The sequence below is a fragment of the Bubalus bubalis genome, chromosome 8 (assembly GCF_019923935.1).
Source record: "Bubalus bubalis isolate 160015118507 breed Murrah chromosome 8, NDDB_SH_1, whole genome shotgun sequence".
Lineage (NCBI taxonomy): Eukaryota > Metazoa > Chordata > Mammalia > Artiodactyla > Bovidae > Bubalus > Bubalus bubalis.
This window is the reverse complement of record NC_059164.1, coordinates 55,994,624-56,015,732: the sequence shown is the minus strand read 5'-3', so window position 1 is coordinate 56,015,732 and position 21,109 is coordinate 55,994,624. Positions and strand designations below refer to the sequence as shown.

The following is a 21,109-nucleotide window of genomic DNA, read 5'->3' as shown; positions in this document are numbered from 1 at the left end:
TGGATCTGGGACTGGTAGATACCTGTGTTCCCCTCAGTACTTTGAACACTGTAGGTGCTTAAAGAAAATACTGGCTACATGAATGACTGAATGGATATCCCTCTGACTGTTACTCCTGATGATTTGTTATATCTGGGTCTGCTCTATTCTTACTGCTGAGACTGCCCCAGTTAGGCTGGGGAGACCCTCCCTCATCTGAATGTGTTTGTAAATTCACTACTATCTTTCACTAGCAACAAAGGCTCCCTCCCAAGGGTCCTGACAATCAAAGATTCTATAACTATCAATCAAAATAGTCCACCCTATAGTGACTTCCTCCTTGTGATCTCATCTGTAGCCAATAATTCACAATGTGCTTACATATTTATTTATTTCACCGCCATAAGCTTTTCCAGGATGAACTGGATGGAGGCTATTTTTGAACCAGTTAATGGTAGGATAGCAAATAAGAGCACTGACGCTGCTGCTGCTGCTGCTGCTGCTGCTGCTAAGTCGCTTCAGTCGTGTCCGACTCTGTGCGACCCCATAGACGGCAGCCCACCCGTCCCTGGGATTCTCCAGGCAAGAACACTGGAGTGGGTTGCCATTTCCTTCTCCAACGCAGGAAAGTGAAAAGTGAAAGTGAAGTTGCTCAGTCGTGTCCGACTCTTAGCGACCCCATGGACTGCAGCCTACCAGGCTCCTCCGTCCATGGGATTTTCCAGGCAGGAGTACTGGAGTGGGGTGCCATTGCCTTCTCCACACTGACACTGAGAAGGCTGGAAAATTAAGGTGAAATAAAACCATTCCACTTGTCCAGCTATAAGATACCAAATTGCCACTTAGTAGCCCTTGCTCCTAGTTTTCTTAGTTCAGCTCAGTGGGGAAGGAAGAAAGATAGCTTGCTTCCTATTAAATAGTTAAGGGACTCTAGAATTCATGCTTTTAACCTACAAAACTCCAAATAAAATAAAAGCTCCTAAAGTATGTGACTGAAGTATCTTCCAGGCTCAGACGAGGTATTTCTTGCTATTCTCTGTTTGAGTTCCAGTTTGGTCTAAGGATTTGGTCACCTTAACAAATAGAAATTTCTTCCAAATTGTTTCTAACAGTCACTCCTCTAAAATGTTTTAATAAAGTCTAGCTTCTTTTTCATCTACAATAACTGTTTTGACTGCCTAGCTTTCATCCTGGAATGGATTCATAAACTGCTGATCTGTAATTTTTAAGGGATCTCTCTTGCATCAAGAATAACCCCAAACCTTATTTGATATTTATGAAAAAACAGACAATAACTACAAAGAGCAGTACAACTTAATTTTAGGAGAATGAGTATCTCCCACAGAACTGGAATTCATGGGTCTTCCTTGGCTGGTTGCATAATCAAGAGGGATGCAAGCAACTCCAGGTCCCCCAGTTTTCCCACTGACAAGATAAATCTAACATTTCCTATGCATACCTAGAAAGATCACTCAAAGAAACAAAGAGATTGAATTTGTGAGAAATTTTAGTTTTTCTTAAAAAGCAAGGTCACCTAACAGCATCATTGTCACATCACTAGACGGTGGTGTGAAATAACACCCTGAAACGTACGACCTGGTAACATGAGAGCTCAGGTTCTGAGTTAGGCAGTCCTGACTTCACAGCTGGTTCCTGTTCTGATTAGTCAGGTGATTTGGGGTGCTATTTAGCCTCTCTGTCCCCTTATGTGGAAAACAAAGCCAACAGCGTCTGCTTCATGAGTTTGTCATGAAAATAAAGTGACATGACACATGCAAAGTGCTTATTAACATGGTTCCTTGCACACAGTAAGCACAAAGTAAATGGTGGCTATTATCATTAGTATTGTTGCAATTAAACTATGTTTCACAATCACCAGTAAAATTTAGAAAGGGGATTATACTGGATTTAAGCTCCACCATGGGCTGGCAGGCATCACTGACTCGATGGACATGAGTTTGAGTGAACTCTGGGGGTTGGTAATGGACAGGGAGGCCTGGCGTGCTGCAATTCATGGGGTCGCAAAGAGTCAGACACGACTGAATGACTGAACTGAACTGACTGAACTGATGGGATAAAAGAGCAGCATGCTTTACTACCCAGTAGTATCACCAAAAGTTTTCAAGTTTAATATCAAGGTCACAGATTTTATCACTCTTAGAAGAGACAAAGAGAGTTTCTAGTCCTAAACCACAGCCTGTAAGTGAATCTTTGTCAACTGATCAGCAAACATGTGGTGCAGGTCCCAGGGCCTCCGGGTAGAAGATGGATAAATCCAAGAAATCCTGCAGCTGTTGTCCAAAAAGCAACCTGAGGTATACGTCCCACAGGTAGTGGGCCACGTGGGTCCCCTCCACATATGGAAAAACCATTGGCACACACTGCAACAGCCGGAACAGATAACAAAAGCAAGCTCACTCACAGAGGAGGTCAGCAGTGTGGTCCTCAAATCAGGAATGCGGATCCCAGATCCCCCATCCCCCAGTGCATCTGCTCTGAGGATGTCACTGTGCGTCATCCCTCCATTGTCAGACCTGTGGGCAGGTGCTCAGGGAGGGGCAATCGAAAACCATGTGCCTTTTTAAAAACTTAGGATGTGGAGTACATTAAGTGGATTTTCTTCGTGGAATGTTCAAACTGAACTGTATCTGCTGCCACTGACCCTCAAAAGATGCATAAACCACGTTCTGAGGATCTTATTTGGAAATAGGGTTTTTACACAGATAATCAAGTTAAAATTAGGCTGTTTAGGGTGGGTCCTAACCCAGTATAACTAACTAGGCCCATATAAAAAGGGGAAATGTGCTTACAGAAACAGATACACACACCTGGAGAAAGTCATGTATGATGAAGGCATACATCAGGTCATGCATCTACAGGACATCAGAAACCGGGAGAGAGAAGCAGGGAACAGAATCCCCCTCACGGCCCTCAGAAAGAATCAGCATAGCCAACACTGCGATCTGGGAACTGTGGCTTCCATTACAGTGAGACCATAAATGTCTGGCTTAAGCCTCCCTGTTTATGGTGCTTTGTTAGGGAAGCCCACAAATGGGCTTCCCTGGTGACTCAGTCAGTAAAGAATCCTCCTGCTATGCAGGAGACCTGGGTTCCATTTTTGAGAAGATCCCCTGAAGGAGGAAATGGCAACCCACTCCAGTATTCTTGCCTGGGAAATCTCATGGACAGAGGACCCTGGCGGAATATAGTCCATGGGGTTGCAAAGCATCAGATATGACTTAGCGACGAAGCCACCACATAATAAACTAATAATACATAAAGTAAGAGGGGAATCACCCAATCTGAACTTCCTTTTTCTTAATTATAATTAATTTATGTTAAAAACTATTTCCATTTTCCAAGAACAAATGAACTTTCTGAGGGTAAAGATATAACAGGTTTTAAATTCTTGGGAGGTATTCTATGCAGGGGATGGTCCATCCAGTGGGTAAGCTATCTATTCTTTTTGGTTCTCAATTTCATAATCCTCCGAAAGGCAAATGACGATTTGTAGGCTCAATTGTAGTAGGCCTAGAGATGATTAAGTTTTTGAGGAATGGCTTAAACTCTGTGCATCCCTGGCTCTTCCATTACCCACAGAAAGCAGGATTCACCACATAAGATCCCCATGTACCCCCATGCCCACCCCAGCCCACATCATGTGCAAGCTTCTTACATGTACACTTTCAGAATGAGGTCATCTTTCGTCTCTCCAGTCAGCAGGTCAGCAATGCTAAGAACTGCACAGCCAAAGGGTCGCCGGTACTGGACACTGCAGGCATTCTTTTTTTCTCCTGCCCCCATTCGACCTGTTCAATTAAAAAGCACACCTCGTTCAAGGAGCCATTTGATTAATCCAGCTTAAGACGAGACACATACAGCTTTAACATAAGCCATATGAAATGTAATGGGTGGTGGTAAAGACACAGATTTGGAGCAACCGTTGCCTCCATTCTGAACTCTCCCCTCAGACCACATAGTTGTGTGACCCTGGGCATGCAGTGCAAACTCTGGCCATTGGCTGTTACCTATAAAACATGAAGACTGAAGCTGAGCCCAGGTGTGGGTACCCTTACCGAAGCATTCATGAAGGCACCCCAGGAGAATCGCATCCAAAAAGGCAGTAGGGGTGCCTATTTCATTTTCTACTTGTAAGATTCTCCATATTTCAAAAAGTGATTTCAAACATTTCACCTCTGAAAAGAAGTGATTTGAGATTACGTGACGGTATAGCAAGTAAGCACAGGTGAGCAAATGAGCATGTTTTCCCGACTCAGTATGCAGGCTGAGATCTCCAGGGATCCTTTTTTATCTCTGACATGGTTTCTACTTGTTTAAATTGTTAGGCATTTCAAAATCTGTGGTTGAGATACTGTTTTAATTTATTGTTGCATTTAATTACCAACGGGTTATTTTGAAAACTGAAAGCAAAAAGCACACTGGAGCTGTAACATAACAAGTTAACGGGAGGAGAAATAATGAAAAAAGTCTGCCAGTCTGTTTCCAGATGCTAGGGAACAGATCTGTACGTTGTTTCCATCTGACTGAAGTCCTCCTACAGCATGTCTGCATGGCTCTAGTACTTTCCAAATCCAATGTTAAATAGAAAAATAGGAAGGAATGGCAGTATTCAATTTGGCTTTCATTCTTCAGTAATAAAGGAAAATTGCCCCTCTGATATATCAACTTCAGAGTAATATTTATAAATAGAAGCTGGAATACCACTTAATGGTGGTAAAAACCACAGAAAAAAAAAACAAAAAAAAGAAGAGGACTTCCGAAATAATGAAAAGGATTTTTCCCTTTTGAAGTCCCTTTTGAATAATTAATGTATGACAGCCTTGGAATGTACTTTCTTGGATGATGTTTCATTTTTATTGATATATTACTAATATATTGATTAACAGGCCTAAGGATAATAAGAATGCTGATTTACAATGAAATCATGTACTAGACTCAACACTATAAAGAGAGTTGAGAGGACTCCTCTGAGATCAGGGGCCGGTGTTTACTATGTGACATGCATGGGTTTGGAGAGTCATTAGGTATTACCATATAGGTACAGGGTTTCCCAGGTGGTGCAGTGGTAAAGAATTCACCTGCTAATGTAGGAGACGCAAGAAATGTGGGTACGATCCCTGGGTCGGAAAGATCCCCAGGAGGAGGAAATGGCAACCCACTCCAGTATTCTTGCCTGGAGACTCCCATGGGCAGAGGAGCCTGGCGGGCTGCAGTCCATGGGGTTGCAGAGTCAGCTACAACTGAGAGCACATACAGGCAGCACAGGGGCTCACGTAGGTACAGGCTTATTAGCAGGGTGAGTTCGTAAACCTGACAACTGGGAATTCAAGAATAGTAAGCAAAGCAAGGACAATAAATGTAATGCAGGCTGTAGTAGGACTAACAATTATTAGGGCAAAGGTTGTTCCTCCAATTACATGAATTAGGAGGTGTCCAGCTGTAATATTAGCTGTTAGCTGTTAGTCATATAGCTAGGGCTTCTGGTTGGGTAATATGCAAATAGTTTCAATAATTACAAATATACTGGTAGGAGGAATGGGTATTCCCTATGGTAGAAAATACATTAGAGATGCTTAAGTTTTATGGTGAAAGCCTATAATGATTGTTCATGATAAAAAAGGGATAAATATACCTAAAATTATGAAAACTTGTGTAGTGGGTATAAACAAATGTGGTAAAAGACCAACTAAGTTTGTTGGGCTGATAAATAAGCAATATAAGTATTTCTGTTCAGGCCTGCCCTTTATAGTTATGAATGGCCATTATCTGTTTTGTTGCAAGTTGAACCAATCACTGCTAAATAGAAATCATGCAGTTATTTATGAATCTAGTGTGGGGAAACTATTTATCTTTATTTCCTCCCCTTCTTTCCGATCAAAGACGAGGCCTCAAATTCCAGGGCAGGTGCTGTTACTCCAGCTCTCGGCAGCCAGTGCAGGTCAGTGCGCCCTTTTCTTATTAAGTCTATACAAGGAATAATCTAGAAAAAGTTCTTACTCTTTTTAGAATAATTTTTCTACTTGCCCCTGATAGACAAGGATCTTCCACTCCTTTATTTCACTGAAGCAGATTAAATCTTAACTTTTCTGAGTTTCTTACCTTCATTATTACTGGACTGATCATCAGGCAAGTTTTTGCAGTAATGTCAATATAGAATTAATTCGATCAAAGCTTAGGGAAGGAAGGTAGGTAATTTAGGATTCAACATTCATTCTGATGACTTAATGATCATAAATAGCTTAGTAAAATATACAGCCACTAATCAAATGCCAGGTATTTGAAAGGCAGCCCAGTGATGGGTAATATTATGCAGTCGTTTCCTCAGCGGTATCCTGGGAGTGAAGGACAGAGATACCCAGCCCATGGGCAAGCAAGACATGTGATCATTTTCTACCACCAAAAGCCTGTAGATACTTTTCTAAAAGTTCTGAAAGCTAAAGTGGTTTACTTTTTATCTCAACCTTGTAGAAGATTATGTTCAAATTGTATCCATGTTTACATGAAGATATCCAAAATCACATTTTACATTAACAATTGCTGTGACAAATTTGAATAAATTTTTTAAAGACCAAAAAGAATTCCATAAACTGCACCCCTGCCATCCTGGGCACAAACAGAGGCTCTATCTCATAAACACACAGAAACATACATTACAACTTTGCCAGTTTTAAAGACTTTTTCCAATTTCTACACCCCATACTCATGTATAAAAAGAAAATTAAAACAAAACCAAAGACAGTTTACTTATTTATTTATTTCTACTGCCCCTCAAATATGAAAAGAAGATAAAATTAAATGGGTTTTTCAGAACAGACTTTTATGAGGAAAAAATGCTTAGAAAATCTTTGTTGAAACAACGTTTTATAGTCTCTCTCAATGCAAAATGGGGTCATCGTGTGTATAAAATAAAAAACCATAAAAAAAAAAAATCACCATGCGGGACTGCATGGTGAGATATCACTATTCTGCAAAAGTTTTCCTCAGCAAGTCGTGTAACAGTGAGGAAGGAGAAGCCAGTTCTCAGTATCAGTTGGTTAGCTTTCCTAGAGAAATGACTTAGGTTCCACCATGTATTTCCTCTGCCATAAAATGCCTGCTTTTAGAGGTCTTACATGCGTAAACCTAGTGACCATATTTTGGCTTTGATATGCAAGGGCATCATAGAACACTGAAAGTGTGTTCTGCAAGAGGTTAGTAAGTGTTACATTATATTAAGTGTTTCCACAGTCAAATCAAATCTGGAGAGAGCTAGGGTCAATAAAGTTAGAGAAGCAATTTTATTCTTCCCTGTAGGATTTCTCAAAACTCTTTAATAAGCTGATGAAATTATACAAGTAAAAAATACATATACAGCATTCAATTTTCCATAGTCTTTTTCTTCTAGCACCTTGTGTAATAATGTTCTGCAGCCTTCCACACTTTGGGAAATGCCAGTTGGTGTAAAGTTTTCATAAATGTGTAGAAAATCCAGCTCCTAAAAGTTTAATGTATGCTGTTAACAGAAATTAGAATTTGAGTAGACAAATACCAAGTGTATGAATCCAATATTTTTAGAAAGTCCAATAAAACAAAATGAAATGCAGCAAACTAACTAATGACTTATATGGAGAGAGAACAAACTCTATTTATGGCGGTGTGAGAGTCTGGGGAGACCAGAATCCCAAATTCTGCGAATATGGGATTCAGATCTTGCTTGGACTTCTTTTTGATCCAGACAGCACATAAATCACAAGTACACAGAAACCTCTCGGCAATTCTCCCCGTCATGCTCCTATCACACCACGTGTCACACCTACCGATTCGGATGATGTGCACAGTGATATAGATGTCCTTTCTGAGCTCGCTGCTACCCAAATCCTACCAAAAAACAAAGTCTGGTCATTGTAGAACTCATCCTTTAGGCAGAAACACTTGAAGGGATAGCACATTGTTTTAACAAATAACAGAAGAAAGACAAATATGAGCATTCTTGGATTTTTTGGGGCAGAAGCACATAATTCAAATCCTGTTCTAAAAATACCACTGTGATCAACTTTACTGTAAGCCTACAGATGTCAAATAAGACTTAAAAAAGAAAACCCATTCTTTTTTCAGTCTTCAGCTCACTCATTCTTTAAATATTTCTTAAATACATACTAAATACCACGTGCCACTCTGAGCCCTGTCACACTGGGCTTCAGCCATAAAGAACAGGCTCTCATACACACTGAAGGGACAAAGGTGTGACTATGAAAGCTGGCATTCAGATTTCAGGGCATTATTGTAATTTACACTCTTCCCTGGTGGCTCAGACAGCAAACAATCTCCTGCAATGCAGGAGATCCGGGTTTGATCCTTGTGTCTGGAGGATCCCCTGGAGGAGCAAATGGCAACCTACTCCAGTATTCTTGCCTAGGAAATCCCATGGACAGTGGAGCCTGACAGGCAAAGAGTCAGACACCACTGAGCAACTAACACTTTCATACCACTTTCACTGTAATTTGTGTGTTATTTACAAAGTTTCAGCAAATCTACTATGTTCCCTCATAATAACTTACGTCTCTTAAATAAGATAAAGTACTTAAGAAAGAATCTGCCTCCTTGATAAAACAAGATCCACTTACCACGAAGAGAGAGCAGTGTCGTTCTGGTTTATCTGGGGCTTTGGGAAGCCCGTTTCTATTTAGCCTCAAGAAAAATCTCTCGCTACAAGAGAAAAGAAGTTGAATATTTTTAGAATTAATTAATATTTAAGGACTCATCACCTTTCTAGCTGCTCTTTGTCCTAAAGGTTAAACTCAAAATTTTTTAGGCTTTTCACTGATATCAAAACTGTGTATATAAATTAGAAGAGTACCCAAGACAGTAAACATTTGCTTCACTTCTGACAAAGCTGGCAAAGCAGAATGTGCAAAAGCAGAAAACATACATATGCAAACAAACAAAAAAATTAACTTTTATAAAGTTTCCATATCCATGAAATCATCACTATTACTTTAAAAAGTAGAAACAAGGACACTAAAAGGAAAAAATCTGACTTAACATGTTCTGTGTATTTGTACCTAAGATTATTTTTCATGCTTTGCATCACAGTATTTACTTCACATCATACATGAACATTATTCCGAGTGCTAACAATCCATTAGAAGGCTTAGTATTTTATGCTCTTTGTATACCTGTGGCGGATTCATTTTGATATTTGGCAAATCTAATACAGTTATGTAAGTTTAAAAATAAAATAAAATTAAAAAAAAAATAATAAAGCAACTATACTCCAGTAAAAGTTAAAATTAAAAAAAAAAAAAAAAAAAAAAAAAACCTAATCCAAAACACAAAAAGAGAGACCAGGTAGTGAAACCTGAATATTCTTTGGTCCACAAAGGAATAGAAGACCTCACAATGCCTGCAGAACTTGCAATTCAAATTGCAGCAACACCTGGATTTAAATACAAATAATGCTGCTGATCAGCCACTAATTCAAGTCATTTCAAGGTAATGTGTTACAATATTTATATTAAAAAATAAAATAAAATAAGTATCACCTCTGCCCCCACATTAGTGTACCAGCTACCACAAGCTTCTGAATTTTAATATCCTGGTGCCCAGTATAGAATCAAATGGCTGGCTGCCTCAGGCAGAGAACACACAGCTAAAATCTCCAAAATGTGAAATTAGCAAATGGCTAGCCTTGGTCAGTAGCTTCCTTCAGTCTAGGGGTCAAGCTGAGAAAGGGAGAGTAAGGCATTAGGAAGGCTCAGACCCTTCCAAGTCTCCATGCATATTCATCACTTGGTTCTTGCCATAAATAATGGCGCTGTCTTCCAAACTCTCCCTTCTCCCCATAGGGGGAGAAATGAGAACCTTAATCAGATCTCTAAGGAAGCATATGGTTTTAAATTTATGGCTGTTTTGGAACATTTTTATTCTTTTGCCATCTAAATCAAGGCAGATATATTTAACAGATTCAACTACCTGGCTCACCCTGCCCTTTTTTAATGCCTATCCCTGATCTTCCACACAACAAAGGGCAAGCAATACACATGTCTATGGGGTCACTTCCTGCACCTATTACCTATCTGTTATTCCACAGAGCAGTGGCTGATGAGATCTGATGAGGAAAATATAACTTGCTGCAAGGATTCTCAAATGAAGCATACAAAGTTCCCATATAATTCTGAGGCAGAGGCTGGAAATGACAGATTCTACCAAGACTGCAGAGTTAAATTAATCTTATTCAATTGTCATTTACTATAATTCATAGCAAAGGACTGCAAGCTCACCTCAGAGTGGAAGAATATTCACTATTATTTCAAATTTAAGATGTACTAAAAGGAAATGTACAAAAATTCATCTTGGGGAAACATGAATTACACTTTAAAATAATCATACACTAGGTAATACTATTTCTTTAAGAAAATACTATTGTCTGTTTGAGAATGGGCACTCTGCTAAGGACTTTACATGGATTAACCCCTTTTATCCTCACAATGCCCTTGGGAAGTTGGTACTCTTATTATGTCATTTTATAGTTGGGAAAACTAAGAAATAGTAAATAGTTTTGTCCAAGATCACAGAGCTGATGTGTGACTGAGTAGGAATTCTATGCCACATAATACCTACCTTCATTTGAATGCTATAAAATAAATTCTTTCTCTGCTTCATAGAATAACTGAGCATATTTACAGAACATTGAGATACAGAAGAAGTCATTTATCTGTAAGGGACACCCACTGACTCAGTGAAGCCTGGTCCTAACTCTCTCCATACTCTTTCTGGGCTAAACTTGATTTAGTAGGTTTCAAAGCCATCCCTGGTTTGAAAGTGTTCTTTCGTAATTTTTTTAATGAAGTATTCTTAGAAAAGTGATTTTGGAAATACATTTTACTAAACAAATGTGAAGCTTCAGAAAGATTTAAGTATTTGGTTTTAGTTGGTCAAAACTCCTGAAGTTTAAGACCAATATTTGGTTTTGCTTCTTGGTCAGCATCTACTGACGTATTTATTGATTATAATTTAGCCCAAAATGAAAGCAGTGTGATCATTTTCCCCTCCTCTGATTATAGGCAGCATGCTCTATTCTATATTTTTGAGGTGCATTTATGTTTGAGACTCCTCTTTATCCAGACGAAAACATTTGAAACAAATGCCACTTTATCTTCTGAAGGATCAGTCAAAATGATAAATAACAATAATATTAATTACAAAAGTCAATACAGCATTCCAGATATTGAGACCTTAACTTTAATGTTGATATAAAATACTATTTTATATTCACAAATTTTATCAATATTTTGGTGAAATGTTTTCTAAAGCATTCCATTTCAGGGATTCCTTTTGCCCTGTCACTATTTTAATTTCACTAGTCTAGACAGAATCCTGATTATGCAAGTATTATATCATATCCTGTTTCAGAAAGAATATCAATATTTACTTAATATCCCTTAACTTAAGCATGCCTTCAGTCTAAAAATAGACTGAAGATGGGTAATACGGAGAAAAAAGTCATGTGCAATTTTCTTAAAACACAGACTTCTAAGAGGGGGAAAAACTCTCTTATGGTCAATTAAACAAAATCTTTTTTATTCATCTGGTGACAAGTTGTTGGCATACAAATTCAATTTCTTTCAGCTTTGGTGATAGAGCAACCACTTAATTGGCAAATGGTTTCAGAAGAAAAAAAAAGAACTATAGCAACACATTTCAGAATCTTTGAATTACAAATAAATACCCACCCACATGCTCACCAGGTGGTATTAGTGTTAAAGAACCTGTCACCCATCTGCATGAGACGTGGGTTCAGTCTTTGGGTCCGGAATATCCCCTGGAGGAGGGCATAGTAACTCTCTCCAGTTTTCTTGCCTGGAGAATCCCATGGACACAGTTCAGTTCAGTTCAGTCACTCAGTCGTGTCCGACTCTTTGCGACCCCATGAATCGCAGCATGCCAGGCCTCCCTATCCATCACCAACTCCCGGAGTTCACCCAGACTCACGTCCATCGAGTCAGTGACGCCATCCAGCCATCTCATCCTCTGTCGTCCCCTTCTCCTCCTGCCCCCAATCCCTCCCAGCATCAGAGTCTTTCCCAATGAGTCAACTCTTCACATGAGGTGGCCAAAGTACTGGAGTTTCAGCTTTAGCATCATTCCTTCCAAAGAAATCCCAGGGCTCATCTCCTTCAGAATGGAACGGTTGGACCTCCTTGCAGTCCAAGGGACTCTCAAGAGTCTTCTCCAACACCACAGTTCAAAAGCATCAATTCTTTGGTGCTCAGCTTTCTTCACAGTCCAACTCTCACATCCATGCATGACCACAGGAAAAACCATAGCCTTGGCTAGATGGACCTTTGTTGGCAAAGTAATGTCTGTTTTTGAATATGCTATCTAGGTTGGTCATAACTTTCCTTCCAAGGAGTAAGTGTCTTTTAATTTCATGGCTGCAGTCACTATCTGCAGTGATTTTGGAGCCCAAAAAAATAAAGTCTGACACTGTTTCCACTGTTTCCCCATGGACACAGGAGGTGACAAAGAGTCAGACAGGACTGAGTGATAAACACTTTCACGCTTTCACACACTCACACACATTTGGAGAATGCCAATATGCTGCCTTTAAGGCCAGGGAAGAAACTAAATAAGTCAATGACATTCCACCATGGCACATCTTCTAAAATTCTCTCAAAAACTTTTGTGGCCACCCACAAAGATATTTTCAACTTTCAACCGTTGAGTCAAAGAGTGGCAACTCTGATCAGAAAACAAAATTAGTCTTTGTCAATTTAAAAAGTGTCCTATTACCAGCCTGGAAGAGAAGGGGAGGTTGGGAGAGAATGGATACATGTATATGTATGGCTGAGTCCCTCTGCTGTCTACCTGCAACTACCACAATATTGTTAATTGGCTATACTCCAAGAAAATAAAAAGTTTAAAAACAAAGCAAAAAAAGTGTTCTATTATAAGATGTGCATACTTACTATTTCCATTCCCAGATATCAGCTAATGATTTGGTACCTTCTAGATATTTAAAGACAGAACAAATACAATCTTTTAGGAAAAAAATACAAATTATTGGGTAGCAACGTTCGCTGTCTTCCATATAACATCTTTTACACTTCATGGCAGCGAAATACATGAAATTCTCCAGGGACATATCAATCAATGGCACCTTACCATCAGATGTGAGAGTCACCTAATTAACTTCAAGACCACTCTAGATTTTAGTCCATGCCATGTAACTCTGTCCACCATGCACATTCTAGGTCTTTATTATAACAACTATATTGTAATGGAAGTATCTATGGTGACATATTTTCAAATGGGAATGCTTCCTTCGTCATCATCAAACAATGAATTAGCACATAGAACACTTTCAGCAACACTGAAGAAATGGGATTTGATATTATTACCAGCAGAGAAAAATCATCATTTGACTTCCCCTTACAGTGCTGTGTGCTCCCAGAGGAAATTTCACTGCCAGAGAAATTTAGTGTCCACCTGAATTCCTTGTGTGAGTCATTATGAATCATTGTGTGATAAATCAACAAGAGTAAATTGTGTCTTTGGAAATAAAGAATGAAAAATCACAATTATTTCTTATTTATAACGTGCCTTCTTCTAAAAAGGATTTGAGAAAACCAAGATAGTGAAGTAACGGTGGGCACATTCATTCCCAGATATCCCGGGGAAAAATAGTACAACTCAAAATACACCCCATCCTGGTGTACATACCCTTCCTTTACACAGATTTTTCTCTAAGTTTCACAATCACCCTATAAGGGAGGAGCCCCTCCCATCCCCATTTTACAAATGAGAAAGCTGGAGCTTGGAGATAATGGGTAAGTTGGCCAAAGTTGCACGGTCAGTCAAGGGTGGAGCCAGGAAATTAATTTCCAGGGTCTGATTCCAAAGTCTCAGGTCTTAACCACAAAGCTATCTTCATAAGAACAGAACACCTCATAACAGACACAAAAAGAGCAAGTCTAACCATATCATGTGAACCCAGGGTTTTTATTGTGAATATGTACAATAAAATAAAAAAATAATTATTAAAAAACTCATGAAGCCAGACAAAAATAAAGCAAGCCACAAACTTATCTGTATTTAGGGAGTTTATTTCAACAGCATAGTTGGTAGAAAAGTTCTTACCAATGATGCAAATAACGTGGGTGGCACAGTAGAGATCTGAAGACCCTAATGGCTTCTCTTCTCAGCAGGATAAGATGCTCCTATCTTCCCTCTCCTCCTTCTAACACACAGAAGCAGCTGTCCTTCTAATGGCCCTACCTAGGGTCTTGGAGGCCTTCTGGACAGATGTGGGAGGGTCCTCCCAGCTTTCTGAGTCATCATATCAAGTGGCTCTCTGATACAGCATTCCTAGGACAATCATTTGATTTCATAGAGCAATGTACCCATAGTTAGGGATGACCAGCATCAAGGACATTTTTGTATTTCTCTATATGGATTTTTGTTTATAACTCTATAGGTCCCCTCTCATAAGAAGCAATGTACCTAGAGTTAGGAATGCCTAGTAGTTTAATGTTTGTGAAAGTTACACAATGTATAGCTACCTAGTGGTTTAATGTTTGTGAAAGTTACACAACATATACTTTATCCAGTAATTTATGATGATAATATATTGAGGTTGAAGTCTGATTAATCCACAAAAATTGCAAAGAATACTTTCAAAATCATTTTGGACAGTTAAAACACTGAAATAAATTGATGTTCTCCAAAAGCAACAGTAACAAAAGAGAGAAAACTTGGATGGTTGTGTTCTGGTACACAAACTGGAAAAAGAACTATCTGGTTCTGTTGTGCTTATACTTTATAGAGGGCTTCCCTGGTGACTCAGCAGTAGAGAATCCACCTGCGATGCAGGAGACACAGGTGTCATTCCTGGGTCGGGAAGAGCCCTGGAGGAGGTCACAGCAGTGCACTCCAGTATTCTTGCCTGGAGAATCCCATGGACAGAGGTGCCTGCCAGGCTACAGTCCATGGGGTTGCACAGAGTCAGATACAACTGAAGCAACTTAGCACACAGGCATGCATATTTTATAAAACAGCTGTACCAAAAAAATACCCCATGTAGCATCTTTGAAAGAACCAAGTTCCTTATCTTAAATGTAACTGTGCTGTGTGTGAGGAAAATTACTATTTATTGTACACTGAGTAGTCATGCAGGGAGATGCGCCAAGAGCCAAGGAGGAAACATTCAGAGCAAGAAGATGGAAGGAGAAGAGGAAGGGGAAAGGCTCTGCTGAGTTGACTCTAGGGCCTCTCCCCAAAAGGCCATGGTATACGATAGATGTTGATCTCCGTGCTTCTATTTCACTGTTTATCCGGCATTTTCTCAAATGCTTTCTGATTGACTAATATTGTAAGCTGCTTCCAATAACCTGCGCAGGAAACTGTTACTATGTTCTTTCCTAGGACAATGGCAAAGGACAACCCAAGGAGCATTCTAAATAGTCACAGTACCAGAAGCTGGTACTGTCACTGACCAGGCAAGATACTCTAGCAAAGTGAGAGGAAAGTGCGCTAGCTGCCCTGGGGTGGCCACTGGACCAAAAGTTTCAGTGTTCACCATGGCACAGAAGAAGGGACTCTCGTCCAGGCCATCTGGTAACATGGGTGTGCACAACATTCCCCTGGGGAGCTGTAGAAAGCCCAGGTCCCAGCCTAGGGATCCTGACTTACTGTACTATGGATGTAAAAGCTCCTTGAATGTTTAAAAGCACAGTCACAGTTAACCGCCACAGTTTTGACCCAAATGCTTAAGCCCTAATGAGTCAGAATTGCTGACTGTCCTTTATGACCATCACATACACCAGGAAACAGGCAACACATGCTTGATATGTTCAGGTCAATGACTTCTCCCCTTTCATCTCCCAACATATGATGGATGCAAACAAAGTGTTTCCTTGTCAATAAATAAAACCTCAAGCAAGTCTTCCTAGAAAAAGCTATTAATATGCTTTCTAATTTTAAAAGTAAAGCAACACATGGGTCAGAGCTCTTCTGACTAAAGGGAAATGAAACAAGAAGCATCACTGATACCAGGATTTCCACAGTAGTTTACGTAAAGAGCAGACAGATTCTGAGTTTTCTTTTTTAATATTACTGTTCAAACCCAGATTCACTTGACAAATATTTGAAGTTGAAGGACTAAGCAATTAACTAAAAGGATGCTTTGTAAGGACAATAAAGGATTTTGCTTTAGTTAAACAATGAAAGGGAAGATAATTTTTTAAACTACAGCCAATGCTGAACATCAAGCTGATTCTTTCTTACTACTTAGAATGACTTAAAACCATTTCATGTTTTTGTTTTTGTTTTTCCAGAGTATAAAGCTAGTTGAATCAGAACTCTTTTTAGGAAGGTAAAACTCAAAAAAGGAGTGCAGTTTAAAGTTACAAATAAGTGATGTACAGACCAGCTGCAGACCAGTATACAGACCAATGAATGAAAGAAAAGATTTGGATCAACTGTTGATTGGACAAAACCCATAATGGCAATAAGTTCTAAAAAGTTGATGTTCTAAAAATCCCATTGTTGAATTCAAGTAAAATCCTTAGAAACAGTTTAACTGTGCAACTGAGCAACTCAGGAAAATACTTGCTTGTGTCTATCTCTAGAGAACTCATTAAGAATTTCACTAGAAAAAAGTTCCTCAGAGAGGTAACTAAAAGTAGGTGATGAGGCGATCTGGTCAACAGAACCAGGGACTGTGAAATAAGAAAGCCTGTTTATAGGCAGAATGTCTTATGCTTATTCCTGGAATTTTCATTAATTTGATTATGGTAAACACTGTATCTGTGACATTTCGTGAGGGAGGAATTGCTCTGATTTATATACAGTAATTATTTTGACCTTTCTAACAATGGTTCTTTGTTAGGCAAAGTATCTATAATAAGGAATCTTGAAAGTAAAGCAAACCTGAGCTCTTTATAACTACTCTGGGTTGAAGCATGCAGTTCTTTGCAAAGGTAAAGGAAACCTTTATGAAAACAGAATAAATAATGAAAATCCAAGTAATTCAAGCCCTGCAAAATCAGTAAGTAAAATGTCTTTCATACATCTATCATCTCAAAAATATGTCCTAAGTTTTAAAATGAAATAAGCCAAAATCAAATGTCCCTTTCAACAGCTCACTGATACTGACAGATTCTTTATATTCATTACAACTTTAAAAAATGAAAATGTATGGTGGTCACCAAAGGAGAAAGGAATAGGGGAAGGGGGGATAAATTAGGAGTATAGGATTAACAGATGTATACCACTATATATAAAAATAGATAAATAATAAAGATTTGCTACAAAGCACAGGGAACTATAATAATCTATAATGGAAAAGAATCTGAGAAAAATATATGTATGTCTATAATGGAATCAATTTGCTGTACATCTGAAACTAATACAATGTTGTAAATCAACTACAATCAAAAAATTATCAACTATACTTCATCATTAAATACTATTTATTAACTAGATGATGCATGCAATAGGACTTTCTAAAGGTCAAACGCTTTTTCTTTTTAACCAGGGAGCTACAAGGCCTCTACATTGATATGCAAATATTCATGTGTATGAGAATAAGTACATTATTTTCTGAAGAGCTCTTCAGTGTTCATAAGTTGGAAAATGCATTGAGAAGTTTAGGAAGCACTGCTCTAGACACCACAAGTATTTTTTGTAAAATGAAAACAGCATATTGATTACCATGGACAGAGAAACTCTAGCGTTTAAAAATAATTCTTGACTTCAAGCTTAATAGTCTTTCGAAGAACAACAGAATGTAAGTTTTGGGAGGGCAAGAATTTTTAAATTTTTTATTCATTGATGTGTCCCCAGTGTCCAGATCAGTGCCTGGCTCTGAGAAGGAGACCAGTAGTTGTTTGCTGAATGAATGAAGATCAGTGATTCAACAACAATAGCAGGTAATCTCTGATGCTCAACAGAAATAAAAAGATGCAGTCTCTGTTTAGCTTTTTTGTCAAAGATCTCCAAATGGAAGTACTTAGGAGAAGATAATACACAGATTTTCCTCAGTTTATAGGGTTATGTCCTGATAAACCCACTCAGCTTCAACAGAGTACTATAGCTCACATGGCTAGCCCAGGGAAAGATCAAAATCCCAAGTACAGTTTCCAGTGAATGTTCATTGCTTTAACGTTCATCACTGTAAAGTCAAAAAAACCCTATTGAAACACTGTAAGTCAAGGACAGTCTATAAACTTATCTGCCAGCTTTTATTTACTTTTTTTTTTTTTAGAACAGATTTTGCAAATGCTCCCATAGATGCTCCCATAGAGACATATCTAAGAGCAAAGCTCTGATTCACACAAGCGCGCATGAAAGAAAACGATCGGCTTTTCTGATGCACTCAACCTTGAGTTCTCTCTCTTATCAAGAAGCACATCCTCACTGCAATGGAAGGAAAACAGCAAAAATTAAGACAATAACGACATGATCTTTTCATACTTTGCCTCAACAATAGTGAGAGATTTGTAAATTACTTTCAATGGCAACCCACTCCAGTATCCTTCCCTGGAAAATCTCATGGACTGAGGATGGAGGAGCCTGGTGGGCTGCAGTCCATTAGGTTACAGAGTCGGGCACGACTGAGTGTCTAACACATTAACTGCATTAAGGCCCAGCCTGTGTAGGGCATTCTGCAAGGTTCTGGGAACAGAAAGATAACAAGAGGGTATCCTTACCTTCAAAAAAGGAACTAACTAGGGCCATATCATGAACAATTCTATTGTTGGTGTTGAATCACTTACAAAACAAATGTCAGTGAAGAGCAAAGAAGTCCTGGCAAGGTGGGTTGCTCTGTGTAAGCATGATTTAGTTGGTAGCGAATTTAGGGAAACTAAATTAATCTGAATTCCCTCTAGGCAGCAGACACAGGGCAGAGGAGGAAAGACACAGCTGATCAGAATCCTGGTGAAAAGAATACCAATCTGGTCATCCTTTAAAACACAGAAATGTGGGTTAAATCTGATCAATTTCTAAAACATTGCACAAAGTACCATGAGTCAAATAGGCTGCACAGTGTCTGGAGCTAAAGGGAATGAGAAAGTCAGTCTAAACCCACTTAGTCTATGAGTTTTCAGTTTTCTACCCCTTAAAATTCCAGTCACTTTTTCTTATAATAACATAATAATTTACAATTTCAGAAATAACTGGAATTGTGTGGCTCTTAAAATGCTACAGAGAAAAACAGTGGATCACTTGTTCTTGCAGCATGAACATAGTTATTTGTTTCTTTTAATTTACATCCTCCTCCTGGCTCATTTCTGAAAATCTCTCCTATTAACATCATTATACCTCTAAAGCAATACTTTTTTGTATGCAACATAATGTAACCAAAGAATCTGATTAACTTCGAAGTGACAACAATCTCAATTTTTGTGCACCTGCTGGAAGAATCAAATGATGGAAAAGATGTGGGAGAGTGGAAAGCACTCATGCCTTTAAACAGGAGGCCCGAGGGAAGGTCACTGTGGGGTCAGTGATGTACAGACACCCACAGAGAAATCTGTGCCAGCTCGTCTAGACACAGCAGGAAGCATGCTGGGCCGTATGGAATGGTTGATGTTGCCACAATCCAAAGAGGACCTCTGAACGCCTTCTTCTATTTCTGTTCTCAGTCATGCTCCCTGCATGCATGGCCAGTCAGAAAATTTCCCCTCCATTACTGCTTTACTTTGGAGAGGTTACAATTTCCAGTTAATTTTATAACACAAAACTATAAAAAGAGATCTACACCAACCCTCCTTCTACATTCCAAACAACAAATGCTCCTAATTTATGTAAAAACATAGATGCTGAATTTGTGTGATCACACTATAGTAAGTTGTAAATGAGGTATGAAATGAGAAATTCTAGCACAGTGCTCGAAGAATTAAAAAATCACATGTGCTCTCTTAACTGTGTTATGTACTATAATATAGACACAAAAACATTAGCATTTTTTCTAAGAGTGGACTAAATAACTATTCTCTCCAACAGCTGTAAGGCCTTGAAAAAATTTTCCAGTACATAAGTCTTTTCAAAAGAAGCCTGAGTTCTTTAATTTTCTCTCAAAAATGAAAGACTTTTAGATCGTGTCAGCCTCTGAAGAGACCAACTGGAAGTTATGGTTGTAATTTCTTTAATTCTCTCCTCATTATGCTAGATTCCCATTCTCAGTTTTATCCAAATGTGATGTGTCAGGCTCCAGCTCTACCACCTGATAGCTCTTTCCTGAGCACACCTGGCAAAAAGTAGCTAACTCGGGAGCCAGGAGTCACCACCAATTTCAGACATCTCTCTTGCAGGGGCCTTCCTGAACTCGGCAAGTATTCATCAGTAACTCACTTCCTATCACATTTTTGCTCAAAGGCCACTGACCTTGTTTGTGCAATTCACTTTCAGCCCTGAACTCCCTTTCCTTCTCTTTTCTGCTCTCCAACAGCAGCTCATTTTGTTCCTCCACTTTTCTTATAAAAGGTCAAGGCCACAGACCCATGCCCTCTTTTCCATTTCAACATCTGAAACCCATTTCACTGCCCTCCCTTCCTCCCACATTAGTAGAAGCAGCAACCTTCCTCTTTCTCAAAATAAATTTCTTCAAGTGTGTCCTGCATCCCTTCTGCCATCTGCTCCAGAAGTCACCAGTGAGTCTCCAGCAGCGTCTCATGCTACTGGCATCCCACTGCTACTTCTATGACTGTAAGACAAGTGAATGAATGAACAAGGACGTGGCGAGAGGTAACACGCTATTCACGTACCTGTAGAAAGTCCTCACCTTTGGGAGGACAAACCTCTATTATTATTATTTTTAAAATTTATTTTATTGAAATACAATTGATTTATGATGTGTTAATTTCTGCTGTATAAGCAAAGTGCTAGGTTATCCATATATATATGTATATATATACATACATTCTTTTTCATGTTCTTTTCCACTATGCTTTATCACAGTATACTGAATTTAGTTCCCTGTGCTATATAGGAGGACCTTGTTGTTTTGGACAAACCTCTATTAATTCAGAGTTTCTGGGAACCTGGTCCTTATATAGACATAGGATTTTGCTTAAGCACATAAGGTATTTCCTCTCACAGAACATTCATCTTCTAAAAGTCGCCTATT

The 21,109-nt window shown here is 38.9% G+C and overlaps 1 protein-coding gene across 4 annotated transcripts in view; it reads right to left on the bottom strand.

Moving 5' to 3' along the window:
* The window catches only part of DOCK4 (dedicator of cytokinesis 4), a 474,663-nt gene that overhangs the window by 218,675 nt on the left and 234,879 nt on the right, over positions 1–21,109 (bottom strand). For all 4 annotated transcript variants that reach the window (XM_045166403.1, XM_045166401.1, XM_045166404.1 and 1 more), the window contains exons 9-11: positions 8,604–8,685; positions 7,797–7,857; positions 3,656–3,788 (exon numbers count right to left, since the gene is read on the bottom strand). In XM_045166403.1, coding sequence (XP_045022338.1) covers positions 3,656–3,788; positions 7,797–7,857; positions 8,604–8,685 — 276 coding nt within the window. The remainder of the gene's footprint in view (positions 1–3,655; positions 3,789–7,796; positions 7,858–8,603; positions 8,686–21,109) is intronic.